The sequence below is a fragment of the Desmodus rotundus genome, chromosome 10 (genome assembly GCF_022682495.2).
Source record: "Desmodus rotundus isolate HL8 chromosome 10, HLdesRot8A.1, whole genome shotgun sequence".
NCBI classification, from domain to species: domain Eukaryota; kingdom Metazoa; phylum Chordata; class Mammalia; order Chiroptera; family Phyllostomidae; genus Desmodus; species Desmodus rotundus.
In genome coordinates this window covers 77,045,688-77,069,115 of record NC_071396.1, presented here as the reverse complement: position 1 = coordinate 77,069,115, position 23,428 = coordinate 77,045,688, and the positions used below count along the sequence as shown (strand labels likewise).

Sequence of the window (23,428 nt, the reverse complement as noted above, 5' to 3'; positions counted from 1 at the left end):
TCTGAAAAAATTTAAGGGTTTTTGTGTCCAGTTGTTTGTATACCTCCTAAATTACAACATAAGAATACAGGGTTCTTTGCATGCAGTTTATTGATCCATTATGCTTGGTGGCAGACTCGATCTTAAAAGTTGACTCAGACAGCCTCATTTTCAGCATCTGTTAGAAATAATGTAAGTGGTGAATTATTTAATCATGAAACTCTGCATGTGAAATGAGCAGAAGATCAGAAATGCTAGGTATACTATACCCGCCTGCTCTGTTACTCTTACCCTAATCAGTTACCTGTGCATTTGCACGAAAATATCCTAGCAGTCATGCTGAAAACAGCCATTTTGACAATTCCACTAAAAGGCTAAAAACGGGATAAGAAATAGCCTTAACATGTTTTGATAACTGAGAGCTGGCACTTTAAATAGAACAACTACTTAACCCGTCTGTGATGAAATCTGGCTCTTGTCCATCAGAGGTTCAGCTTGAAATTCCGATTGTTTTAAGTGACTGAACTCACTGGTGTGTAGTAACACACCTGTATTATATACAATACCTGTATGATACACTCTGAACTTGTCTCCCTGCTTCTAATGACCTCCTGATTTGTAACCCTTTTCCACGTAGCAGCCAGCAGGATCTAGCATTCTTCCTGTTATTCAATCCAAATCTCCCGCTTCCTCTTATCTACCCTCCCCTCCATCTCATCTTGTCCTGCTTGCTGTCTCCAAGTCTGTCTGCGGGCTCTTTGCAAGGCCGGCCCGCACGTTCTCAGGAACCAGTTTCTCTCTGAGCCTACTAAAGGACGGCCTGTATCTGTACCTTGATTTTTTTATAAGACTTGACACATTGTGATTTACTTTTTGGTCCTCTTCCTCCACTAAGGCGTAGGCTCCATGGTTTGCTCACTTTACATGTGGGGAGGAGGGGCTAGCACTGGCATTAAGTACTGGTTGAAAAATTTTAAAATGACAGTGAAAACTCTCTTATCTACACTTTGATTGCACTTTGTCTCTTTAGCTCTTTAATGTGTTTCCAGCCTGTCCATTCTACTGTAAATATTCACTCTTAAGAGGGAACGAACTCTTGCTACACTGACTGGATATTCCACACACAATCTCTTATCTCGTACCCTGCTCTCCAGGTGTTCCCAGCTCTGTGGCTCGTCTCTGCCCCTCCCACCCCTTAAACATGCCACACTGTAAATTCCCATATAACCCCTTAAACATGCCAGATTGTAAATCCCCATATAAGAGTGTCCCTTAAAAAAAAAAAAATCCATCCCCTTTTAGTGTCTTCCATGGGGGCTACACACAGAAGCAAGGATTCAAAGGTGGCTGGGTTGCCGGGTCCTTGTGTCAGGCACCGAGTCCGTGGTGTGAGTGGTTACGGTGTGGTCACGTGTGTGCACGTTAGAAACTGGCGGGAAGGGAGCTGGAGACAGTCTCCCGAGATCAGACTGTGCTCTAACTCACTGCATGTCTCAGGGCAGTTCAGCTTCTAAAAAATCTCAGTCTCCAGGTCAACAAATCAAACTACTGAAAACGTAAGTGTTGAGGCCCACATACGGTAGGAAAATTTACCTGCCAGTTTTAAGTTTCTGCTCTGCGAACACTGGCAGAAGTCACGGTTATTTCTCCAGCAATACCGTAACTTCCAAAGGGAGTACGTTTGTCACCAGATCCTGAACCTTTTTTGGCTACATCTTCTACTGGGAAAGCAACAGAGAAAAAAACTGGGCTTTGTGGCCTGGGGCCATCTTGTCCACTGGTGGGCGGACTGACATTCTGGGGGGTTGGGAGGTGTTTCTGGAATTTCTGATCTGCAGGAACAGCAATGGGCACTTGGACCGCAGCGTATCTCTTCAAGGTGTCTGACTGGGAAACAACCGCGTGTCCAGGAAGAGGTTTCCAGTCCTGTGCTTCCTGAACATTTGAGCCTACTAAAATAAAAGGTGGGGCACTGGTCTTCTTGCTGTCGTCCATCATCACATACGCTGGAGAAGTGACTTTCGGTGAGTTCTGTAGATCCTTAGGATTAGATAAATAGAGGGTTGCCTGGGGGAAAGGCCCAGGTGCAGGTGGCGGTAATGGGCGACTCTGTTGATTCATATCAGTTAGACAGTAAAGGGTCCACATGTTAGAATATGGTGGTGGTTGTCCTGCTTCGCTTGTTGCTATTGCTATAAAAAAAAAATTTGCAGGCGTTAAAGGTTTGGTCTCTGTATCAGGCGCTATGCACAGAAATATCTTTGTAATGTTTTTACATATAAACAAAGAGCTGTAGTAATATGTGCCATAAAGCATGCTATAGAGAGGGCTAAATGAATTGTTTGGTAGTACGAGGGGACTCTCCACAGCTGGAAAACGAGGACAGTGCCGTGACAGTGCGTGGCAGGGACACGGATTGTGGCTGAAGACGCACGTGCGTCCCAAGTTGCTGTTTCCAGGTACTTGCCCTGTGTGTGAAGCCACTGAGAAAGGTCTATGCCGCATGTGCGAGCGATTTTCGTCTTCGCCAGAAAGGTCTGCACTAGGCGTCATCTTTTGATCCCATAGTCAAATATCTTTGGCTCTTCACAGGCACTGTTACCTCCCATTGGTTTGTTACCACCCAATCCAGGACTCAGAACCCCGGAGCAGCACCCCTTACAAGCAAGGCTTGAAATCCCACGTCCTAGGGGGCAGTAAAAGTCCGGGTGGTCCCCTAGAGTTCTTTAAGAAAAGAGAGGTCTAGGCATGCCATGCATCTCCTTCCACCATGGACTCTCTACTGTCAAGGCTGGTTTGCCTAAAGGAGACAGGACTGCCCTGGAGCACTGAGTCCTAGCCGATGGGGTCAAGGGGGCAGGGGGAAGGCTCCTGACGGAAGAGCTGCCCTGTGCCTGGGTGTGCGGGGGGTTCACCTGCGAACACTGGGCCGGCCGGCCCTGGGGCAGCCGCTCCTCCCCAGGAAAGAAAATACCACCAATATGCACATGATTAAGCTGGCGTGTTGTCAATAGCTTCAGATACTTTTGATATTTCTCGAAGCTAATTTAAAAATATGCATAAGCCAAGCCCTTCAGTGTTTTTGTTCAATAACCTCTCAGTGCTTACACGAGAAACAGTTAAGCAGCTGAGAAAGTAACTGGCTAGGGAAGCGCTGCTACAGCCACAAGATGCCAGTCCCACACGCGCCACCCCAGCACCGGCCTCTGCCTTCTCAGCTGTGCAGGGTCCCTGTCACACTGCCAGACAGAGCTTCGTCTCTAGGAACACCTGCTTTGCAAACATTTATCATTCTGGCTCTGGTAAGAGTCAAAATTGAGAGATTCTGCAAGAGGAATGGGAGAGGCTGGCTCATGCGTGTCCCATCTACCCCTAAAGGGAGAAGGGCCCCTGCACTTGTCTGGGGGGCAGGAGCGGGGCAGGCCAAGCGCCATCGTTAGAGAGGGAGGTCAGATCAGGCCTGTGTCCCAGGAAAGCGGTGGCGGCAGCTCACAGCAGTCAGGAACGCAGCCCAACGTGGGCGCTTGTGAGGAGGCCCTTCGTTTTCACCGAGCCCATGTCGCTCAAGTGCCTGCCTGACCTCCTGCTGCCGCCACCGCCACCGCCCTGCTCCCCTGCGGCACAGCGCCTCAGCCTGACCTGTCCTCTCCAGCTGGCCCTGAAGCTACTCCCTCCGCTGCGGGACACTCCCAGGCAAGAAGTCGGTGCTTGATCCAGCTCCCCCAACCTGGTTGCAGAGCTCTCCTGACTCAGGGCGAAAGCAGGTCAAACACACCACCATTTCTTTCACTTTTTAAATGCCACGGCCTAGGTAAATGCATTGCTGTAGTTTGATTTTACATCCACAAGTGAGACATCTCTAATTAACACCTCCTAGATTACCGTTTTGCAATAGGAGTATTCAGATCACATGACTGTATTTGTACCTGACAACAGGCTCTGGCGTTTTTCACTACGTAATACGTTCAGAAGAAAACCATTAAAGTGCTAGATGCCAGATGACCAACCTTGGAGGCCAGAATTTGATGTCGCTTTAAAATCACTCATAAGAGTAAAATCTCAAATACAACAAAGCCTTTAAATAGGTCTGGTATTTTAAAAACTATTAAAAATAAAGACTTTGACCAATCTGCGGGGAGCCTATCTAGATGGTTACCTAAAACACAGATGTTACCTGAAATGTAATTCTTAATGGTATAAGTATCTAATTTCCTTACCTGGTTCCATCAAACCTTGTTCAGGTGCTGCTCCCCACTCTGGTTCGGTTTCTGGCTCAGTAAGCCCTTCTGGCACGGGCTGGGGGGGGCCACTAGATGATCTTACAGATGCACCTGAGTGCACAGCTTGCACAGCTTCCCCAGAGACCTCAGCTTTGGTCTCCGTCTCCTGGGGGTCGGGGCTGTCCGCCTGCCCAGGGACTAGCGCAATGATCTCCACTTCAAGGCGCAGAGATTTCTCAGAGCCTACCGCTTTGGTAGAGCCCTCTACATCCAGGGATTGCGCAAGCAGACCTTTCAAAGAGGTTTCAGAGATCAGAACGGTTGCTTCTGCCTCCATATGTACTGAGGAATATTTTTCATCCTCCAACTGTGCAAATTTTGCAGAACCTACAGATTTTTCAGACATGCCTGAGGCTGTCTTGCTTACAAGTGTGGGGCTACCTGAGGGTGACAGCTCAGTGTCTCTAAGACTAGCAGCACGATCAGGGAAAACTACTTGTTCTGGTGGTGGCTGCACATAAGCAACTCCTTCAATCACAGGCTCATCTTTATAGATGGATGATATGTGAACGGTTGATGTAACCCCAGCACCAGCCTGCAAAGGGGCCTTAGGGGCTGGATCACAAGCAGGAGGTTCTTGTTCATCCTGCAAGGGGAGTGAGGAAGCCGTTGATGGTTCAGCCTTACTGTCTTTAGGTTTAGAACCCAAATCTACATGGTCAGGGGAGTGGCTCACCACCTGCACTGGCACCCCCTCTCCAGAACACACAACAGAAGCAGCCACCACGTTATCTTCAGCAGCCTCTGAACTCAGCACCTCGTTGGCAAAAACGGGCATACTTGTTGCCACGTCCACCATTAAAACGTCAGACTGATCAGAATGAATAGATGAAACTTTACCTAACATCTGAGCAGCAAACTGAGCTGGGTCGGCTGGGACATAGGCATACTCTGGTGAGACAGCTGCTGGGCATGGTGATGAGGGTGGGGTAGGAATCTCAGGGGTGGATGACTTGGAAGGACCACGAACGGCTTTAGTTGTCTCCTCAGGATCAGCATAAACTGATGGGAACTGCGTGGTTTTGTTGCTAAAGAGTGATCCAGTTACACTGTCCTCCTCTGTGTTCGTAGACTTTTCCATCCGTGTAGGTTCTTGGGAAACTATAGAGGGTCCTCTTGATTCTTTTGCGCATTCTGGTTTCTTCTCTTGTGACGTTCCTTCAGACCACTTCTCGACTGAAACAACAGCCAGATGATTAATAGACATAGGTTCCCCAAATAAAGAATTTTAAAGAAAGCAGCAATAGGTTAAACATTCAAATGTCAATACTGTATACACAAGTACAAAAACGTTTTGCTTTATCTTCAACGTCTACAACTTAATGTGGGTAATGAAACTTTCTCATTCTTTCCACTTAAAAGACGCCTCCCTCAGTTCATCTCCTTAAAAATAAGTGTCTCTGAGTAGCACAGGGACAAAACGAATCAGATACCACTTTCAGCTGGCCAACATCCAAGGAAAGACCCTAACTCTGCCTAGAAATAAGGAAGCTGAAAATGTCCACGGAAAAAGCTGCTGATCCAAACTTCCACACACAACCATTGAAAGGGGGAAGACTTAAATCTGGCCAATAAATCCTCACCTAGTATCAGAAATGAGACAAACACTGTCATATTATTAATAAAGGCATTCCTCCATTTAAGGAAACTGGTTGGTGTATAAAGTTTAACGTAATGAATTGGAAGACTAGGACTACAGGATATTTTCATATCACGAATCATATATTCCAACGTAAGGATGGTAGCACCTGCTGGTGAGGTGGGATAATGCAGCCCAAGTCCTGCTGACCCAGACAGAAAGCAGAAATGAGATTTGTGCATCGGTGTGTGTGGACTTAGTGAATGCTCAGGCATAAGGAACATTCCATGAAGGTCAAGACTGCTGCTGATAGAAACCCCTGGAGCTGGAAAACTAAAATCGTTTTCTGCTCGTCGCCCACAACTCGTCCTTTTCATATCTGCGTACTTCACTGAGGATTTTCTCCTGGGAAAGCATTTCCCTAATATTAAAATGAAATCTGCAGGAAAAGTAGAATTTGCTTCACAAGAAAGTCTTTGCTTCAAGGCAGAACTTTGGAGACATTCTCACAGGCTCAGCTGCTTCCCGGAACAGTGTGTTACAGTGTCTCCTTCTGCTGTAGCTGCTGATTCCTTGTAAACTCAAGTCAGGTGTCTTAACTCTGGACATGGACACCACACCAAGTGCTCATGGACAGAAAAAGAAAAGCTACACCTCCTCTTACCTGCCCCCTGCTTTGAAAAGGAACCTCATTTCCCTAACCGTTCATCTAATAATGGTCCTAATAAAGATCTCTGGTCATTCAGAGGAGGAAAAGAACAACTCTGGCTGGGTGAATAAAGGAAATTTTATTTAAGTCAGTGTGGTCTTACACTTGATATATATAGAAAGCTGCAGAAATATGGTAACGAGGTGAAGCCAGATAAATCTCACAATAACTTTTCTTGAGGCCGACAGAGACTCACAAAGCAATCACTTGATAAAGAGCAACCAGCCCCTCCATTAGGTAGTACCTAGGAATAAGCAGCCCGAGGGGAAGTGGGGAAATGAAGGCAGGGCCCTCGCCAGTACAATCTAACAAAGAACTCAATACGGGAGTCTAGAAGCAAAAGGAAGACTTGTCTCACCAATTGACTCCGCAGTCCTGAGCTCTGTTTCATAAGATGGCCAGGTGTTCGGAGCATCACAATCAAAAACAGCAGACAAAGGGGAGTCCTTGAGACTGTGCTGAGAAGGGGGGGCTTCTGTAACAATCTCACTAAGACTGCCTGGTGTTCTGAACATCACAGGTGGGAATTGCACAGGAGAAAAAGGGGGGCCTATGCTGGGAAAGGGGGTGTCTGTAACAATTCCACTAAGACAAAAAGCCTTTACTAACTGAGAAAGCAAGTCTTTGTAGCTGTACATTGTGCCCAAGATTTAGAAGGGGAAGAAGGAGGGGAACTTCCTCCTTCTAGGCTGATTAAGGTCTCTAACCCCTGAATCCCAATAGTCTGCATACTTAGATTAGCTAAGTACCCACTTGTAGCCTCAGCTCAAACTTACTAATAAACTTATTAACCACTTTATTTCCTCTGTACGTGGGGCATTTAGACTAGCCGTGCCTGCTTGCAGCTGTGTGCTCGTGTGTTTCATCAATAAACTTGCTATCTCATTCCTACTATGCACGCTGTCTCGTTTGAGTTTGTCTCTTGTGAGGGACACAAGAACCGAGGTGGGGGCAGAGGCCTCCTGACTCGGGTGTCTCTCCCACCCCGAGAACACCTCCAAGAAGGGCCACAAGACTTGTCTGTGGCAGGGCCTGGAAAGGAGGGGCCACCTCCACCTGGGCTGTCAAGTCTGAAGAGCCTGGGGCTCCACCCGGGGAGAGTGCAACTCACAACACTTCCACAGGCCTCACGTGAGAAACAGGGATCTACACCAATGCCACACAGAGGTCTCCCACCTCGGGGGCGGAGGCAGAAACACTTGCTCAAGGCAGATACGAGGCAGTTTCACTGCCGGAGGACGACCAGCAGGAACACTGAGAAAGGCCCAGGTGCACGGGTGTACAGTGCCAGCCTGGACCAGAGAACCCCGTCCCCTGACTACAGCCCAGCACCGAGTAACAAACCACGCTGCCGCTGGGTGAGGAATAAGAGTATGGGGAGAGCCCTCTGTGGTGCAGGTTGGCAGGGAAAGCAGAGGGTGAAGCCCAGACCCAGAGAAGCTCCCTGGCACCCAGCCCAGACCCCAGCCCAGGGTAACAGCAGCCCACTCCTTAAGGAGTGCGAGGCCTGCAGTACCAGGAGGGTAATGATCACCACCGCAAACCCAAGCCCAACTTCTGACTAGACCGCCCTCCTCACCCCAACACCAATTCGGGGCCTCCCTCTGTGCCTCCGGTTTCCCGGGTCTTCAACTCCCCAATGATTGACTTACCACGAGTCTTCCAGGGCGCAGCCAGTCTAGGGACTGGATTACTGCAGTTCCAACACTGCCTGCAGGGGACCTCCCTGATACACCCACCACTTACAGGATTCGGTTTCAGCGACTCTGGAAAGGCCTACTTGCCCTTTTAAACGTGTCTACCTCGCAGGGGTATGGCAGCCGTAATTACATCTAGGAGGTCAATCCCCAGCTGCTGCTTTGGCCTCTCTAAGTCCCCTATTGACAGTCCTTCTGGAAAGGTAAAGCACTGTGTAATTATCAATCATTAACGACTCTTTGGGGAATCTATGATTCCGCTCCCTTCCCTGCGATGTCCTCACAGTGAAAGGAGTGTGAGAAGCCCTGGGTATCAGGCCCAGCTGTGTGGCCCGGGCCTGGTCAGCAGCCTGAGCTTCCGCCTCTTCATCTGTAATGTGGGGATTATAATCCTGACCTCACTGAGTTTTTGTGGAGATTAAGTGGAACCATTCATCTCAAAGTATTTTACAAACTGTAAGTCAGATAAATGGAGAAACAGTGACTCAATCTAGATAAAAAGTACAAAGTTTTGAAATGGGATATCAAATTAAAAATTATAAACCTCGTCTCTTTAATTCAGCTTTGATGAAAGTTAAATTGGCTATTTCCTAAACTGGGTGATAAAATGCAGGGTGTATTTTCTCATTTATAATATATATGTGTGTATACATATATAATATATACACACATATATACACATGTCATATATTACTTTGAATATACCATATTTTTGGACTATAAGACGCACCTAGGTTTTAGAGGAAAATAGGAAAAAAAATTGAAGCAAAAAATGTAGTAAAATATTTAATAACATCCTTTAAAGCAGAAATCCTTTCCTGCTTTGCCATCTTTCCACAATTATGGTAGATTCAGCAGGAGACTACAGTATGCTATCGTATCTTCTACAACAAAATACGGTAATGACAGATCAGCACTGTGTCCTTCATAGTTGCAGGGAGATCTGCTGTGACACTGTTATGGGGGGATCTACGCTGGAGGGCCACAGGTTGTGCAACACTCTTGTATGGGGACAGCAGTTTTGCACAATGTGTGTGGCTCTGCAGCTGTTGCCAAATTACAGCTCCCATCATCCCAACCTGCCCAAGCATGATGGGAGTTGTAGTTCTGCAACAGCTGCAGGGCCACATTGACAGGTGGCCCTGCAGTCGAATTTGCCTATGTTAATGTTAATGAGGGGACACACCAGTCATGTGATGGAGGCACGATGGGCGCCGCAGGCTTTCTTCTCCTACTGTGCCTGCACCGCCCATACCCTCCTCCCTAGCACTATAGTATGCCACAGCAGGGACTCTGCTCCTGCCTCCCTTGCTTCACACTGCCAGGACACTCCCTCCTCCTCCCAGCCCAGGGCACACAGCATCGCCCCACTCCTGCCCCCACCGGCGTCCTGCAGTGGCGACCCTGCTCCTGCCTCCTGTGACCCTGCTCCACTGCCACCACCCCCTGCCCCAGCCAGGTAAGCTACATTCTTATTTGGACTATAAGATGCACCCCCATTTTCCTCCCAGATTTGGGGGGGTGCATCTTATAGTCTGAAAAATATGGTATATATTTCATAATTCTAAAAAATTAAGTTGAGATCAGATGCCTTATTACGCCTTAAGTCTTAACAGTGTTTCTGAAAATGCAAAGCACTATATTAACTATGGCTTTGTTTAGAATGCATGAGAGAATGTTAGCAAATACATGAATACTAGTTACCACATATATATAACTTAAATTGATACGGAGTTCCTATCACTATCTGTTTGTTAAGAAAGGTAAAGAATTTTTCTCTAATCGTTTAAGATAGCAATTCCAAAGATTGCTGGCTTGTTACCTGAAGATTATGTTTGTGCAGAAAACTCTATTTATTAAAATTCATCATCTAGGTTTGCTACAGGTTGATCTTCCTCATCAGCCTTATGAAGATTAACCCAACATGACTTCAATGATCTGGTTCCTACACAACAACAAAAACCTGCACAGGCACTCAGAATTACGAATGTAACTACAGGCACTGCTCCCTGTGAAAAGCATACGCATTCCTTTTAGGTGTAATGCAGTGACTGGTCACAAGCCACTGCAGAACCCTGATATTGACAGGCCACGGAACCAATAACAGAAGTTCAAGCACGTGGTATTTGTTGGAGTGGGCAGAGCTCTCGTGATGACTTGGGGTGCTGGAGCATGTACATGTCAGGGGAAAATAAGGATAAAGGCATATTCTGGGACTAAGGAAATCTGGGAAGTGTCAAAGACAAGAGAGTAAGAAGCAGGACATATGAGGAGGTAGGAGAGGAGACAGGAGATAAAGACGGGAGGTGAGAATTTAGAATATGAAGTCTGTCTAAAAAAAGTCCAGCCATTGTTAATATAACGAGAACAGTTTGTGCAACATCGATGTAACCTGGCAGCCAATGAGAGAGGACTGGAATGTACATGTGTGAACAATGACGACTTCACAGTACTAGTCTGTGGGGGTGGTAGGCACAACTGAGTGAGCATGTGTACTGTGTGGCCATCACATTCAAAATGACTGAGTGAGTAGAGCAATGAATCTGCATCAAATTTTCCCTTAAGCTTGAATATCCTCCAAGGAAACTATTCAGATGATTTAGAAGGCCACAGCTATGGGTAACTGGTGATTGGAAGCTTCCTCACGACAGTGCACCCGCTCATGCATATCTCATGCAGAGTTTTTTGGAGAAACATCAAATCACCCAAGTGACTCAGCCCCCCTATAGCCCAGATTTGGCTCCCTGTGACTTCTGGCTTTTCTCCAAAACTAAAATCACCCTTGAAAGGGAAGAGATTTCAGACCATCAAAGAGATTCAGGAAAATACGATGGGGCAGCTGATGGCTATTGGGAGAACTGTGTGAGGTCCCAAGGTGCCTACTTAGAAGGGGACTGAGGCATCACTGTCCAATGTACAATGTTTCTCCTATCTTGTATCTTCAATAAATGTCTCTATTTTTCATAGTACATGGCTGGATACCTTCTGCAGAGACTTCGTATGTTTAGTATGTATAATTTTTAAGAGCTTAAAACAAGAGGATTCCAACTATTGTGTTAAATTAACTGAAATGAGGCATACCAGAGAATATATAAAGTAGGCACTCCATTTATTTCCTCCTTCCTGTCTTCTCTTCCTTCCCCAAACATTAGCTTCTATTATTTGACAGACACTAAGGAACCAGAGATGAAGACAACCTCCTAAAGAGTACAGTCTCATTAAGCACAGAGGCACATAAACAGATGGTTAAATGACTGTGATGGGTGCAGTGATGGAATATGAAAGGGGTACAATGGCTTTTATGTATTTTTGTTTGAAAATGAGAAGAGGTAGGTGTGACAGGGGCCCCACACAATTGCCCTATCCAAGATGCCAAAGAGTCCCCTGTGGAAAAATCCAGGTCTAAACCAGTCCTATGCATTCTAATTTCACTTATCAGAAATTTTATCTCACTCCCCTGTGCAATGGAACAGAAGTGAAAATCTGTTAGACTTCTGGGGTTTTCCTTTCTTAATAAAGGGAGCAAGTGTCACCTGGTGCTGCCACTTTCTCCTTTATGACTTAAACGTGGACATAATGCCTGGAGTAGTGGTATTAGGGGACAAGCAAAATATGCTAAGAATGATAGAGCAGAGAGCCCACATAATTGATGCTTTATTAAAATATTGGTGGTAGAATGATCACACCTAGATGTCTTGGTTTTTTGTTGTCACTGTTAATTGGTTTTTCTGTTACTTGCAGCTGAATGCTTTCCTAACTGACATGCAGCATAACTTATAGGTAGTAAAGAAACATGAAGGGGGAATTATGGTATATCCTGCTTCTTCGATACCGTGTCTGTTTTTATTTGACTAATTTTGTAATACTCATTTTCTCATTAGGTATTTGTTGAATTCATTATCTTAAGACTTAGGACAACTGGATAATACAGCAGTACTTCTTTTTAAATTTACTGTCCATAAACACCTGGGCTATGTCCCATACCCTCTCCTCTTTTGTATAAAGCTAGTTATGAAGAAGATGATTTTTTAATTCTTACCCAAGGATATGTTTTCACTGATATTAGACAAAAAGGAAAGGTGGGGGAGAGAAAGAGAGAGAGAGAAACATCAACTGGTTGCCTCCTGTACGTGCCCCAACCAAGGATCAAACCCGCAACCTAGGTATGTTCTCTGATGGAGAACTGAACCCACAACATTTTGGTGTATGGGATGATGCTCCAACCAACTGGGCCACCCAGCCAGGGCCGTAATTCTTTTGAATTTCCATCACAGTCATGTCATCTGTGAAAAAGTAGTTTTACTTCTTCCCTTCCAATGTATATACCTTTTCTTTCACTTTTTCACCCTTTTGTGTCTGTTTGCCTTACTGCACTGACTAGGACCTACAGTCCAAAGCTGAACAGAAATGGTGATATTAGACATTTTGTCCTGCTTTCAATCTCAAGGGGAAAGTACATTAGCTGTAAGTTTTTCATGTGTGCACATCAGATTTAGGAAGCTCCCTTTTATTCCTTGTTTGCTTATGAACTTCTTAAAAAGTATTTCTTGTAAAGCAGATCTGATGGCATTTGATTCTCTCAGCTTCTGTTTGCTTAAGAATGTCTTTATTTTGCTTTCATTTTTTAAAGAATACATTCACTGGGTATATATTCATCACAGGAGAGCAGTTTTTTGCTTTCAGTACTTTAGAGATGCCATTCTATTGTCTTTTGGCTTCTATGGTTTCTGTTAAGAAATCGGCCCTGGCTGGTGTGGCTCAGTGGATTGAGCACCAGCCTGCAAACCAAAGGGTTGCCAGTTCGATTCCCAGTCAGAGCACATGCCTGGGTTGTAGGCCAGGTCCCCACTAGGGGGCGCTCGAGAGGCAACCACACATTGATGTTTCTCTCCCTCTCTTTCTCCTTCCCTTCCCCTCTCTCTAAAAACAAATAAATAAAATAAAATAAATCAATCTTCCTCAGGTCTATGACAATATGAGATGAGAGAGATGATGGCAAAGGAAGAATAAATTCAGATGATAGTAAGCGTTGCACGCCCTGGTCTTGTAAAGGGATCAAAATTTACATACTATGACTCAGACATGTCAGAAAGCTTTACTCAGTCTTCTCTAGCTGATCTCAACTTGGATTAACAAGCTCATCTCCCAATGGCAAAACCCATCTTAAAAACATGGGTCTCTTCTAGTTTAAAAAGTCTGTTCTGGTCAACTGTTTAGTCTCTTGTGGTAGTGCTATCTTATAAAGGTTCCCCCAGCTCTGAGGAGGGAATCTGGATGGTGGATTGGGCTCCGGCTCTCAGTTCCCTCTGGCAGAGGCACAACTCACATTGTCAGGGCTCTGGGTATGGATCTCTGACTTGGCTGTATTTACTACTCAAGTTTTTCTCCTTTGCAGAACGGGTGGTCTGTTTGCTTATTTTACTCTAGGACTGGAAGTTCTCCTTAATTTGGTCCTCCTTAATATCCGAAGCCAACTCTTACTTTATTCCCAGCGTGGATGGACACTACGTGCTATAGCCCTCTCTTCAAGTGTAGTAGGTCAAGTAACTTCACTTTCTCCCATCCTGGTTCCTTGCTGGTCAGCACTTTGGGACAATCCCAGAGAATCAGGACTCACTAAAAGCCACACACAGGCCATAGGAAACCAGAAATACCATTTCAGTCCTACTAAGAAAGACTGTATTATTTCCAATCCATTGCATCAAATGTAATTAATTTATTCAACAAATATTTACTGAATATCTGATCACAACAGTTATAGTGTAGATGCTGAATATAGTATATGTCCCATAGCATGGCCATGCTAACCACACAGCTTCTCTGACACACAGGCATTGTTGTAGACAGCACCCAGGAAAGAACAGGCCTGCTGCTTAGGGTTTATGAAATTTGATGAGAGACTCTACCTACCTCCCTGTGCCCAGTTTCAGTTTCAGCTAGCACTTTTCATGCACTGCCCACACCCCAGTACCGCAATCCCACTGCCAAGAAGGACCTTCCATTTCCTTTCCTTTGCAGCGGGAAATGACCCTATCTCCCTTCCCCCCTCCTCAATGGCTTATATAAAATAAAAACTTGGTTCCACTAGCTTTAAAGGTTCCTGCAAAACTCCGAAGTTTTAGCTTCCTTGGGAAACTATGAACTTGGGAAACTCACTACCGAGTAATGACTTTCTTCCTCTGGGCTATATTTGCCATCCCCCTAAAGCAAATGAATGTTTCAATGGATAGAGATCAACAGAATAAACATAGATTATCTGAAAGCAATACACACTATTTGATATTTTTCAAAAGTATCCTTAGAACACTGAAGAATTGGATTTTTGTAAAGAATAAGAGCTATCCAAGTTTCTGGGTAGCAGAGCAAGTGAAAACGTGTAAGGCACGAGATGTTCTTCCTTTGTGTACTAACTCTTGTCTCAGTGTTCCTGACCTCATCCCCAGCTTTCCTGGTTGCCTTATCTGCTTTCCACCCAGAAAGCCCCTCTTCTTTCTCTCTCTCTTTTTTAATCCTCACCCACGGACATGCTTTATGAATGAGAGAGAGAGAGAGAGAGAAACATCAATGTGAGAGAAACATCCATCAGTTGCCTCTCGTATGTGCCCCGACCGGAGATCAACCCGCAACCCTGACTGGGAATCTATGTGCCCTGACTGGGAATCGGAACCGCAGCCTTTTGGTGCATAGATGATGCCCCAACTAGCTGCGCCTCCTGGCCAGGGCCACCCCCTCCTCTCTTAATCCTAAATCCATGTTTCTGTCCTTTGTCTGACCCCAGTTCTTGACTGTGCCATTACCCAATGATTTACCTGCCTTTAGTATGGACTATTCTGGTTAATCTTACCAGAAAGGAACAGCATGAAGGACCTAAGCCCTCGTCCCAACAACATTACCAGATAATCATTCAAACCTTTTTCAAACTTAATGGCACTCCTACCTTGGTAATGAAATGACCTTGCATAGGCAAATGCAAGACTTCAAGAAATAAAAGGGTCTTTTTGGCACAGTGCCCATCCCTGTTTAAGAAATCAGTACAGTCTCACCTGAAGGGAACGCCCTGGTAAGTACAGAGTAGTACCACAGTGTCTCAAAAGTTAGCACTGTTAGCCCCCAAACAGATATACTCCTTGTCTGTTTAAAAAGCATGACAAACTAAAAACGTATAAAAATAGACTTTGGCATGAGAAACTAAAAACATTATTATGAATCTTTAATATCAATAAACTCAAGACAATATTGGACGATACGCATAACTCCATGGTGCTGCAAAGGAATCAAGACCGGGCTCAGTGACCGGCAGCGGTCCATGACTGTTCTACGGCTCCAGGAATGTCCAGGATCAGTTTGAATAGGTACCAGGGTTGCTCGGGGGTTCGGGTGGGCTAGGCGCTCTTGATTCTTCAAAAGAGGTGGTTATTTCCTGTGTTGGAAGCCAAGGAGGGCTGACTCTGGAAACTGGGCTCAGGTAGGCCCAGCAGAATGGAGGGGGATGGTGGGGGTGAGATCTCACTTGCCGCTCTGGAGGAGAAACCACTGTCCTCCTCCCTGGGTGGCGACAAGGTAAGAACTAGCCCCATCTGGGCTTCAGGTTCTGAGGTAAGGAGGTGGTGGGAGGAGGAAGTGAAATAGGGGGAGATGGTGTGGGGAAAGGAAGCTGGGATTCCTCTCCCTTCACTCTTTCAGTTCAAGAATGTAAGGTTTTCCCAGAGGGATCCTAGAGTGTTACTCTATTGTAGAAAGAGCATGAGCCATGCTACTAGGTAGATCTAAGTTCAGATTCTCTCTCTACCAATTAATACTGAGACGCTTACAACTTATTTAATCACTCCCAGGCATCCAAGTGCTCTTGAGTAAAATTGCAATCATGTCACCCACCTTATGAACTTAAGTGGCAAAATTATTTTAAGTGCCTAGGATAAAACAAGTACTCAATAAATTCCATTTCCTCCTCCTTTCCTTTCGTAGATCATATATTAAGTAGGGGAACTTCACATATTGCCTGATTTATAAAATCCCCTCAATTAATGATTCATTTTTTTGGAAACCCTCCTGAGAAGACTGAGCAATGGCAGAGCTTCCAATGGTTCATATGGTAGTGAGATCTCTTTCACCAAATTGCAGGAAAAAAGGAGGAGGATCCAAGAAAGTGTTTCACAGCAGGAGCTGCTTTGCAAATGGGCATGTGCGGGCGAAGTGCCACAACACAGGCTTGGACAGAGTCACAGGCCATCGTAAAGACCCTAGGCTCTGGAAACTAGGGGGAAGATGAAAGCCAACAGAGCAGCGAGGAGACTTTGCTCCAATGTCTGTTCCTTCTCCTCCTCCCTCCTCTGTCACCTGACTCTCTGTAAAATTTTGAAGGCAATGGAAAGATGGATAAACACTATTGGCCCTAGGGTAAGGCCACCCCCCAAATGGGGCTCCTTCTATGAAAAATCCCAGGATGAGGAGTTTAAATAAAACAAATGATATGTACTTATCTCCATGCTTTCCATGCATATGGGCAGCTTGACAATAGTCATGCTACCAGGCAGTGAGCCAAGCAGCTTGGGAATAACTTTGGATACATGTCTTTCATGCTCCCATCTGCTCTCTGGGAGATGAGCGGGGATTGATGCACGAGGGATGGTAGTTAGCTCTTGCTCACATCACCAAGTCCCCATACCTGGTCTTGTCTTTAGGCTGATCTAGCCTCATTCATGCTGGAGAGACTGAAAGACCAAGAAAAAGATCCCTTGACTTAGTGCTCAAAGAATGGTTAACCTCCCCATACTGCAAGTCATTGAAAGCCTGGGAGAGCCTCGACCCTTGGGACCAGCAGAACATGTAGGGTATTCTAAGTGCCACCACCCATATTCAAAACTGGGATCCACATAAGGGAAGTTCTATTAAGATGCTGCCTGGCGTTTATACCTAGCATTTGTAGAGAACTGAACCAGCATGCACCAAATTTACGCAGAGCTCCCACAGGACCAGCACTTGGAAAATTAAACCAGTCAGAAGGTAGGAGGATGCCCCTCAGGAGGAAATGCCCATACCATGTGGGAACCTGATGGCACCTATGTATCCCCAGAGTGATGCTTTCCTGGACACTGGTGGTGTCTCTGTGACAGGACCTGAGTTCATGGACGCTGGCTGGCCATTTGAGATGACAATGAAAGGCAAACAGACAAATGAGCCTGACTGATTTTAGATGGGAATGCTAAACTCTATATTTTCTGGTCATACCTCCATGTTACCTTCCCATCTCCCTGGAAAACTAGAACACGCAATATTCATTTCTACTCTGCTGCCTAGAGAGAAAGTTGTTTCTACAGCCATACCGTGAGCTTCCTTCTGGGCTTATCTGCACACTACGTCAATTTCCTCGATCTCTGTAGTTACTGGAGGAGAAAAGCAGCAGACCCTCCTAGCCCTCACCTCCGCCGAGAGCAGGGCTGCTCCCTTAGTTCAGTATGTTCATTCTGAACCCGAGACTCAAAGACGTTAACCTAGCTGAACCAAAATCCACATTGATGTAGTCTACTAAGTTGAATGGCAGGTGAATTCTTCAGTAAACAAATTAGCCTCAAAGGCTAGCATTTGCTGCCCTGACTGGTGTGGCTCAATGGGCTGGACACCATCCTGCAAGCCAAAACATCACCAGTTCGATTTCAGGTCAGGGCATATGCCTGGGTTGCAGGCCAGGTTCCTGGTTAGGAAGGTTAGGAGCGTGCAAGAGGTGACTGATCAATGTTTCTCTCTCACATCAATGTCCCTCTCCCCTTTTTCCTTTCCCCTCTCTCTAAAAAGTAAATAAATAAATAAAAATTATTTTAAAGCTACCACTTTGCTTCCCCCATAAAGATTCACTGACTTTATCATCATTCTCAAGCATAATAAGCAGGTGCACTCCCATAGCTCTCAAACACAGTTCCTGGTATAAAGGGTGCAAGTACAAAAGCAATTAAGAGGCTTGGTGGAGAGGGGGGAGGGAGGTGGGTTCAGCTGGGGTGGGGTGGAGGGATGGGGAGAAAAGGCATACAACTGTAATTGAATAACAATTTAAAAAAAAAAAAAAAAAAGAGGCTTGACTTCCTGGGAAATCAGGCATGAGGACCGGGATAGGGTCAATGTTCCAGCACTTGTCTGGATACGCTGCTGGTGGTTAGCAAATCCCAGACCTGTGAACACCATCGGGGCCCTTCAAAATGCTGGCTCTTGTTGTTCTCAATCTCGTTTTCTGTTCTGGATGTCTCTTGCACTGCAGGTCCAAACTATCATGATTTTTACATTTTTCCTAGGTCTCATTCCTGATTTCTCCCTCTCTTGTCTGAAACACACTGCTCCTACCTTTGCTTTCTGTGATCACTCCAAAATGTTGGTCAGCCAATGTAGCAAGAAATATTTAGTTTATTTCCCACTGTAACCATGAGTCTCCATTTTGTCCACAAAATTCTACTAAAAGCTTTTATTTTTAGTCATTCTTTTAGACATGTGTGCCTGTCTTTAGGACTTGACCAATACATGTTCTTTTGCTTATAGTGACCTTCCCAAATTTTCATCATGTAAACGTGGCCTTTCTCATTTCTACCCCTCTGACTTGTTCATTGCTCCTCTGTCCATTCGGTTTCATGTTCACATAAGATGGACATTTACATATATACACATAAAATACCTTTTTTCAAAGCAGATATACAGCCTTATGCCACAGAGGCTGGAGGAGGCCACTTTCTATGAAAACTCTCCATCACACAGAGGGACACACAGAACAGATGGCCAGTGACAACTGATTGATTTCCTGTCTTCCAACCTGGACTGCAGTTAAACCAGCATGGTCGGGAGGAGTGCTTATTCAACTCGCCTAAGTAATTATTTCATTTTAATTGAGCCTTTATTACTACAAAATTCAATTCTCTTCAAGTGCATGTACTTCCCAAAAGACAGGCCACCATACTGGAAAAATTACACTGTTTTAAGTCTCCTTGTACCAAATGGTTTGCAAAAAGATGTTTCCTATTTTTGCCTTTTTAAGATTTAGAATCTCCAATGTCAGTCCCAATTTTTTAAAAAATCTGATTCAATAATAAAAAATAAAGCTCCCATTTGATCATTTAAACATACACAGTACGATTATTTAAACAAAATACAGTGGGCACTTTTCTTAGGTTTAAGTATGCGCTACCACCGACGCAATAACTTACAGCGAGTGTTATCAAACCAGCACCACTTGCGGTACTTACCTCTAACCTGATGAAATTGTTTAACCAGATCTTTTATATCCAGAGAAGCATTCCCTGAAGGGATAAATACAGGAAATCAGATACAAAACTTTCCCAACTTAAAATGCTTTTTCACAGCATCAACTATATAATCCAAAGCAATTACAAACCTTCTCTAAACACAATAAGTTCTTTAAAGTAAACTGCTGCAAACTGGGTGATGTTCGGCGGATTGGTTTTGAGAACGGCTCTGCTGACTCCCTCAAGCAGAGTCTTGAGGCCATAAGGTACGACCAGTCTGGGCTTTGAAGAAAACATTTTGGCAGGATGTCTATAATCTCAACTGTAATGAAGAAAAAGCAAAGTCTTATAAATAGTGTATTAGTTTTTCTTAAAACATTTCTTATGAGTTAACTATAGCTTCAAAGAACAAATCTGTCTCCTATTAAAATCATTAGCTTTAGTTCTGTCAGTATTTTTTCTAGCAAAATGGGCTGATTCTTGATGGTAGGTTTTTTTAAAATATCACGTTACCAACAGCTCTCAGTGCGCAGGTGAGCAGTCTAGTACTGTTTAGAGAAGCCCTGCCAGGAACCCCCAAAATATTAAAAACAAAGAAGCAACCAAACGAAACCTGTTTCTGTAAAATTCAGTAAATATTTTGTGCAAGAAAATTTCAAGAAAAATATATCAAGCTCATTTATCTGTGTCCAAACAACATACTTCCAAACCACATGGGCTCTGGCTTTTCTGTGCATGAAATAGAGTTACAAAGTAGGGTTTCTACAAGAAAATGTCTCCCCTCCCACTATTTTTCTAAATACATCCCTGGACACATTGACCATATTTAAGAGTACATTTTTAAGCTTTAAGTTCTTTAAAACAACCAGAATAGGTGTACATTACACATAGTATTACACCACTCACCACCATGTACATCTCTCTATCCTCCCTTAAACTTTGCCCTAGTTTTCTTCTCTCCCCCCCTCCCCCGACTTCCTGGATTTGAAGTGGTAGCAAGGGTATCGCATGGTCTAACCTGTAGTTCTCAGAGTTCCAGAGGCTGCCACTCTGAAACCGTGCGTCCCTGTACATTGCGTGCGTGTGTACATTGTTCCCTTCCAAAACACGATTTAAGAAGGTTTACAAATACACATAAACAACAAAATTAAAAAGAAATCAGTCCAGATAAAGAAAAACGTTATTGAAGGAAAAACAAGATGAAGCCACAGGTAAGGTTAGTATTCCCATACAAGCCACGTAGCTCAGGGAGTCAAGTCAGTCCCTGAGCCACCAAGCAGCCATCACAAAACAGACAACAGTTAAGTGATTCAGGTTTCCTGAGATTAAAAAAAAAAAAAAAATCAGTTGCTTAGGAGATTCAGAGTTATTCTGGACACTAAGGCCCAGGAGAAATTTCTCCCATGGGTCCTCAGACAGAGGAGAGCGACGTGTGATACCATCAACCACATTCTCAACAGCAGCCCTACAGTAAATAGAGTAATGAGTTCCATGGGGTTAAGTGGCAGTTTAGGTACAGCAATTATACAGGGGCCAATCTCTACCAAAAAGCAACTAAGGTATCATAGCATTTGGAAAGCACATTTATTTTGTGTGTTTTTTTTAAAATAAAAAAAAATGCTTCATCTTCCCTAAGGTCAGGAAAAATAAGTAAATCTGGAGTGGCTAGAACAAACTCTTTGAGAATATAATTAAATGCATTGACTACCTAAATGAAAATTTACTATCAGAATATTGTCCAACAGGAGCTTTCCTGAATTAAACCACCTTTAAAAACTAGTAGGGCAGCTTTGGCAGGCACAATACTAAAATGTTAAGGGACCCAGGCAGTAATTGTATGTATGACACATACATACATATGCGTGTGTGTAATTCTTTTTTTTAAAGGACACCCTCTGTACCCCAGTGTGAGCAGATAGGCTGTTTTTAAAGTGGCTTACCAGTAGCCATGATGAACCCTTTCTGCAGGCATTTGGCAGTTGCGGCTACCAACTGTTGGGCAATCGGCTGTGCAGTGATCCTAACATTTCTCAAGCCAGGTAGCATGCAGCGCCCTCACCCCACTCCTTGTCAATGTGCGGGGCCATTCAGTGCCCCAGGACCAGGAACAAGCATTTTACATTGCAATCCCAGACAAGGACTTGTCCACAAGTTGAGAAATACTGTGACACCAAGCGTAACTGTATGGATGGGTGAAGTCACCACTACAGCATCGAAGGTGGTTTAACGTGATAGCTTAATAATTCCCCTTAACGTCTCCTTTAAAGCATATTTGTCAAAACCTAACAAATGGCACAAACTCCAGCCCCCACCCCACCCCCGCGCCAAACTGTTAACTTTCCTTTCCCCATTACTCCAGGGGTAACGCTTGCGCTAGGAAAAGTGCCTTTGGCTGGGATGCCAGAGCAGGGATTCGGAGCCACAGAGAACAAAACCAGCACACACCACTCACTCCCTAAAGACCTGCTCCGGGGCCTGTGGGCCCCGCTGGGTCTGGGCTCGTTTTGCCCTTTAGTTTGGCGGAGGAGGCAGTGAGATGTGGGAGAGAGGGTATGCTGAATTGTCAACCAGCTCAGGAGAGGCAGGGGGCGGATATGCCCGCCCCACCCCTCGGGCCACTCCTCTCCTCCGGTGGCCCTCCGCCTTCCCCGACACTTGAAGAATCCACCGTTCACCAAGACAACTCGAGGTCCTAACTGCCGCCTAACTGCCTCGGGGCACAGGGAGACTCGCCCCACCTTCTCCTTTTCGGCTGAGTTCTAATGGGCTTCCTCCTTGCCTCCTTGCAGGCGGCTCCTGGAGGAGTCAGCCCCCCCCAGCGGCCTTTTATACCCCTGGGGGACGTCAGTGTGTGCGTCACAAAGCCCCGCCCCTGAGCAGCAGCTAAGGCTAAGGGGCTAAGGGCAGCCTGAAAGAAGGTGTGGCCCCGGTGGCCTCAGCCAATGGGAAGCCGGAAAGGGACAAAGGCCGGAATTCTGCGGGCCAGGAAGGTAAGCTTCCAAGTTTTCGAACTGGCAGGAGTCCAGGATTAGATCAAGGCGACAGTCTCTCCGCTTTCAGTCACTCAACCTAAAATAAGTGCTGGTTTGTTTAAAAAAAAAAAAGAGAGAGAGAAATACATTTATGGCAGCCTTAGCTCTCCGCTACCTCCTCTCTTCTTCACACTACCCCTCCCCCCATAATGTTATTCTGTACTTTTGGAAGAACAATTTCTGACACGATGTACACAAGAAACACTAGTGTAAAACGAATAATTTTACTTAACACAGCAGTTTCCCTCTTGAGAAACCAGCCTGTTTCAAGTAATTAATCCTGAATTTCTTAATCCTGAAGGCATTAACCCTGAAGCTTCCTGTTTCTCTGTAACTTGGATTCTTGCAGTAGCTCAACGATAATCTATCCTCCCAAAACCATACGTTCACCACGCAACAGGCTACAAGTCAAGTACTGTGCCCTGTCAGGTCAGTTTTACCAAACTGAAGGAACGGGGGCTCGTTTAAAATACCCACTCTCTGCTCTTTCACCCTTTCAGGCTCTCATACTTGTACCAGGCATCAAATAACACCATAATCATCATAATAATCACATTTAAATGTTTAAAAGGTAACAAGAACCACTAGAAATCAAACATTAAATATCATCGGGGCATATGTTTGACAAAGAGGAAAAAAAAACCCCAAACTTTCAATTCAGGAAAAATTAAGGCCTCCAGCGTACTTTGCAGTAGAGGCAACGTTGAAGCCCCAAGTCTTCATCTGTGCTACACACTGCATTTTCTGGAGATATTAACTCACCCATTTAATAATTATTACCAAGTGCCCATTGTTTGGCAGCCAAGCTCCCTCCTGTCATGAAGATTACATTTTTAAAGTAAAGGGAAAATGCTCTTTTAGATTTTGTTGTGGTGATAGGTTTGAAGATGGTACTTTAAAAAAATTTTTTTGGTCCTTCACCACTGTCCC

The 23,428-nt window shown here is 44.9% G+C and overlaps 1 protein-coding gene across 5 annotated transcripts; it reads right to left on the bottom strand.

The window, feature by feature from the left end:
- Nucleotides 1–84: 84 nt before the first annotated feature.
- CABYR (calcium binding tyrosine phosphorylation regulated) lies at nt 85–22,234 on the bottom strand. 5 transcript variants are annotated; one of them, XM_053912207.1, is made up of 6 exons: nt 20,485–20,752; nt 19,616–19,788; nt 19,467–19,520; nt 4,197–5,435; nt 1,573–2,171; nt 85–157 (listed from the first exon to the last, which is right to left on the bottom strand). In XM_053912207.1, exons 2-5 carry the CDS (start codon nt 19,761–19,763, stop codon nt 1,582–1,584), a joined length of 2,031 nt encoding a protein of 676 aa, XP_053768182.1. In that variant the 5' UTR covers nt 19,764–19,788; nt 20,485–20,752; the 3' UTR covers nt 85–157; nt 1,573–1,581. The 5 variants fall into 5 exon arrangements, with proteins under 5 accessions (XP_053768182.1, XP_045043953.2, XP_045043952.2 ...); XM_045188018.2 differs by lacking the exons at nt 85–157; nt 20,485–20,752 and adding an exon at nt 22,205–22,234 and having other exon boundaries at nt 544–2,171; XM_045188017.2 differs by lacking the exon at nt 85–157 and having other exon boundaries at nt 544–2,171.
- Nucleotides 22,235–23,428: the final 1,194 nt, after the last annotated feature.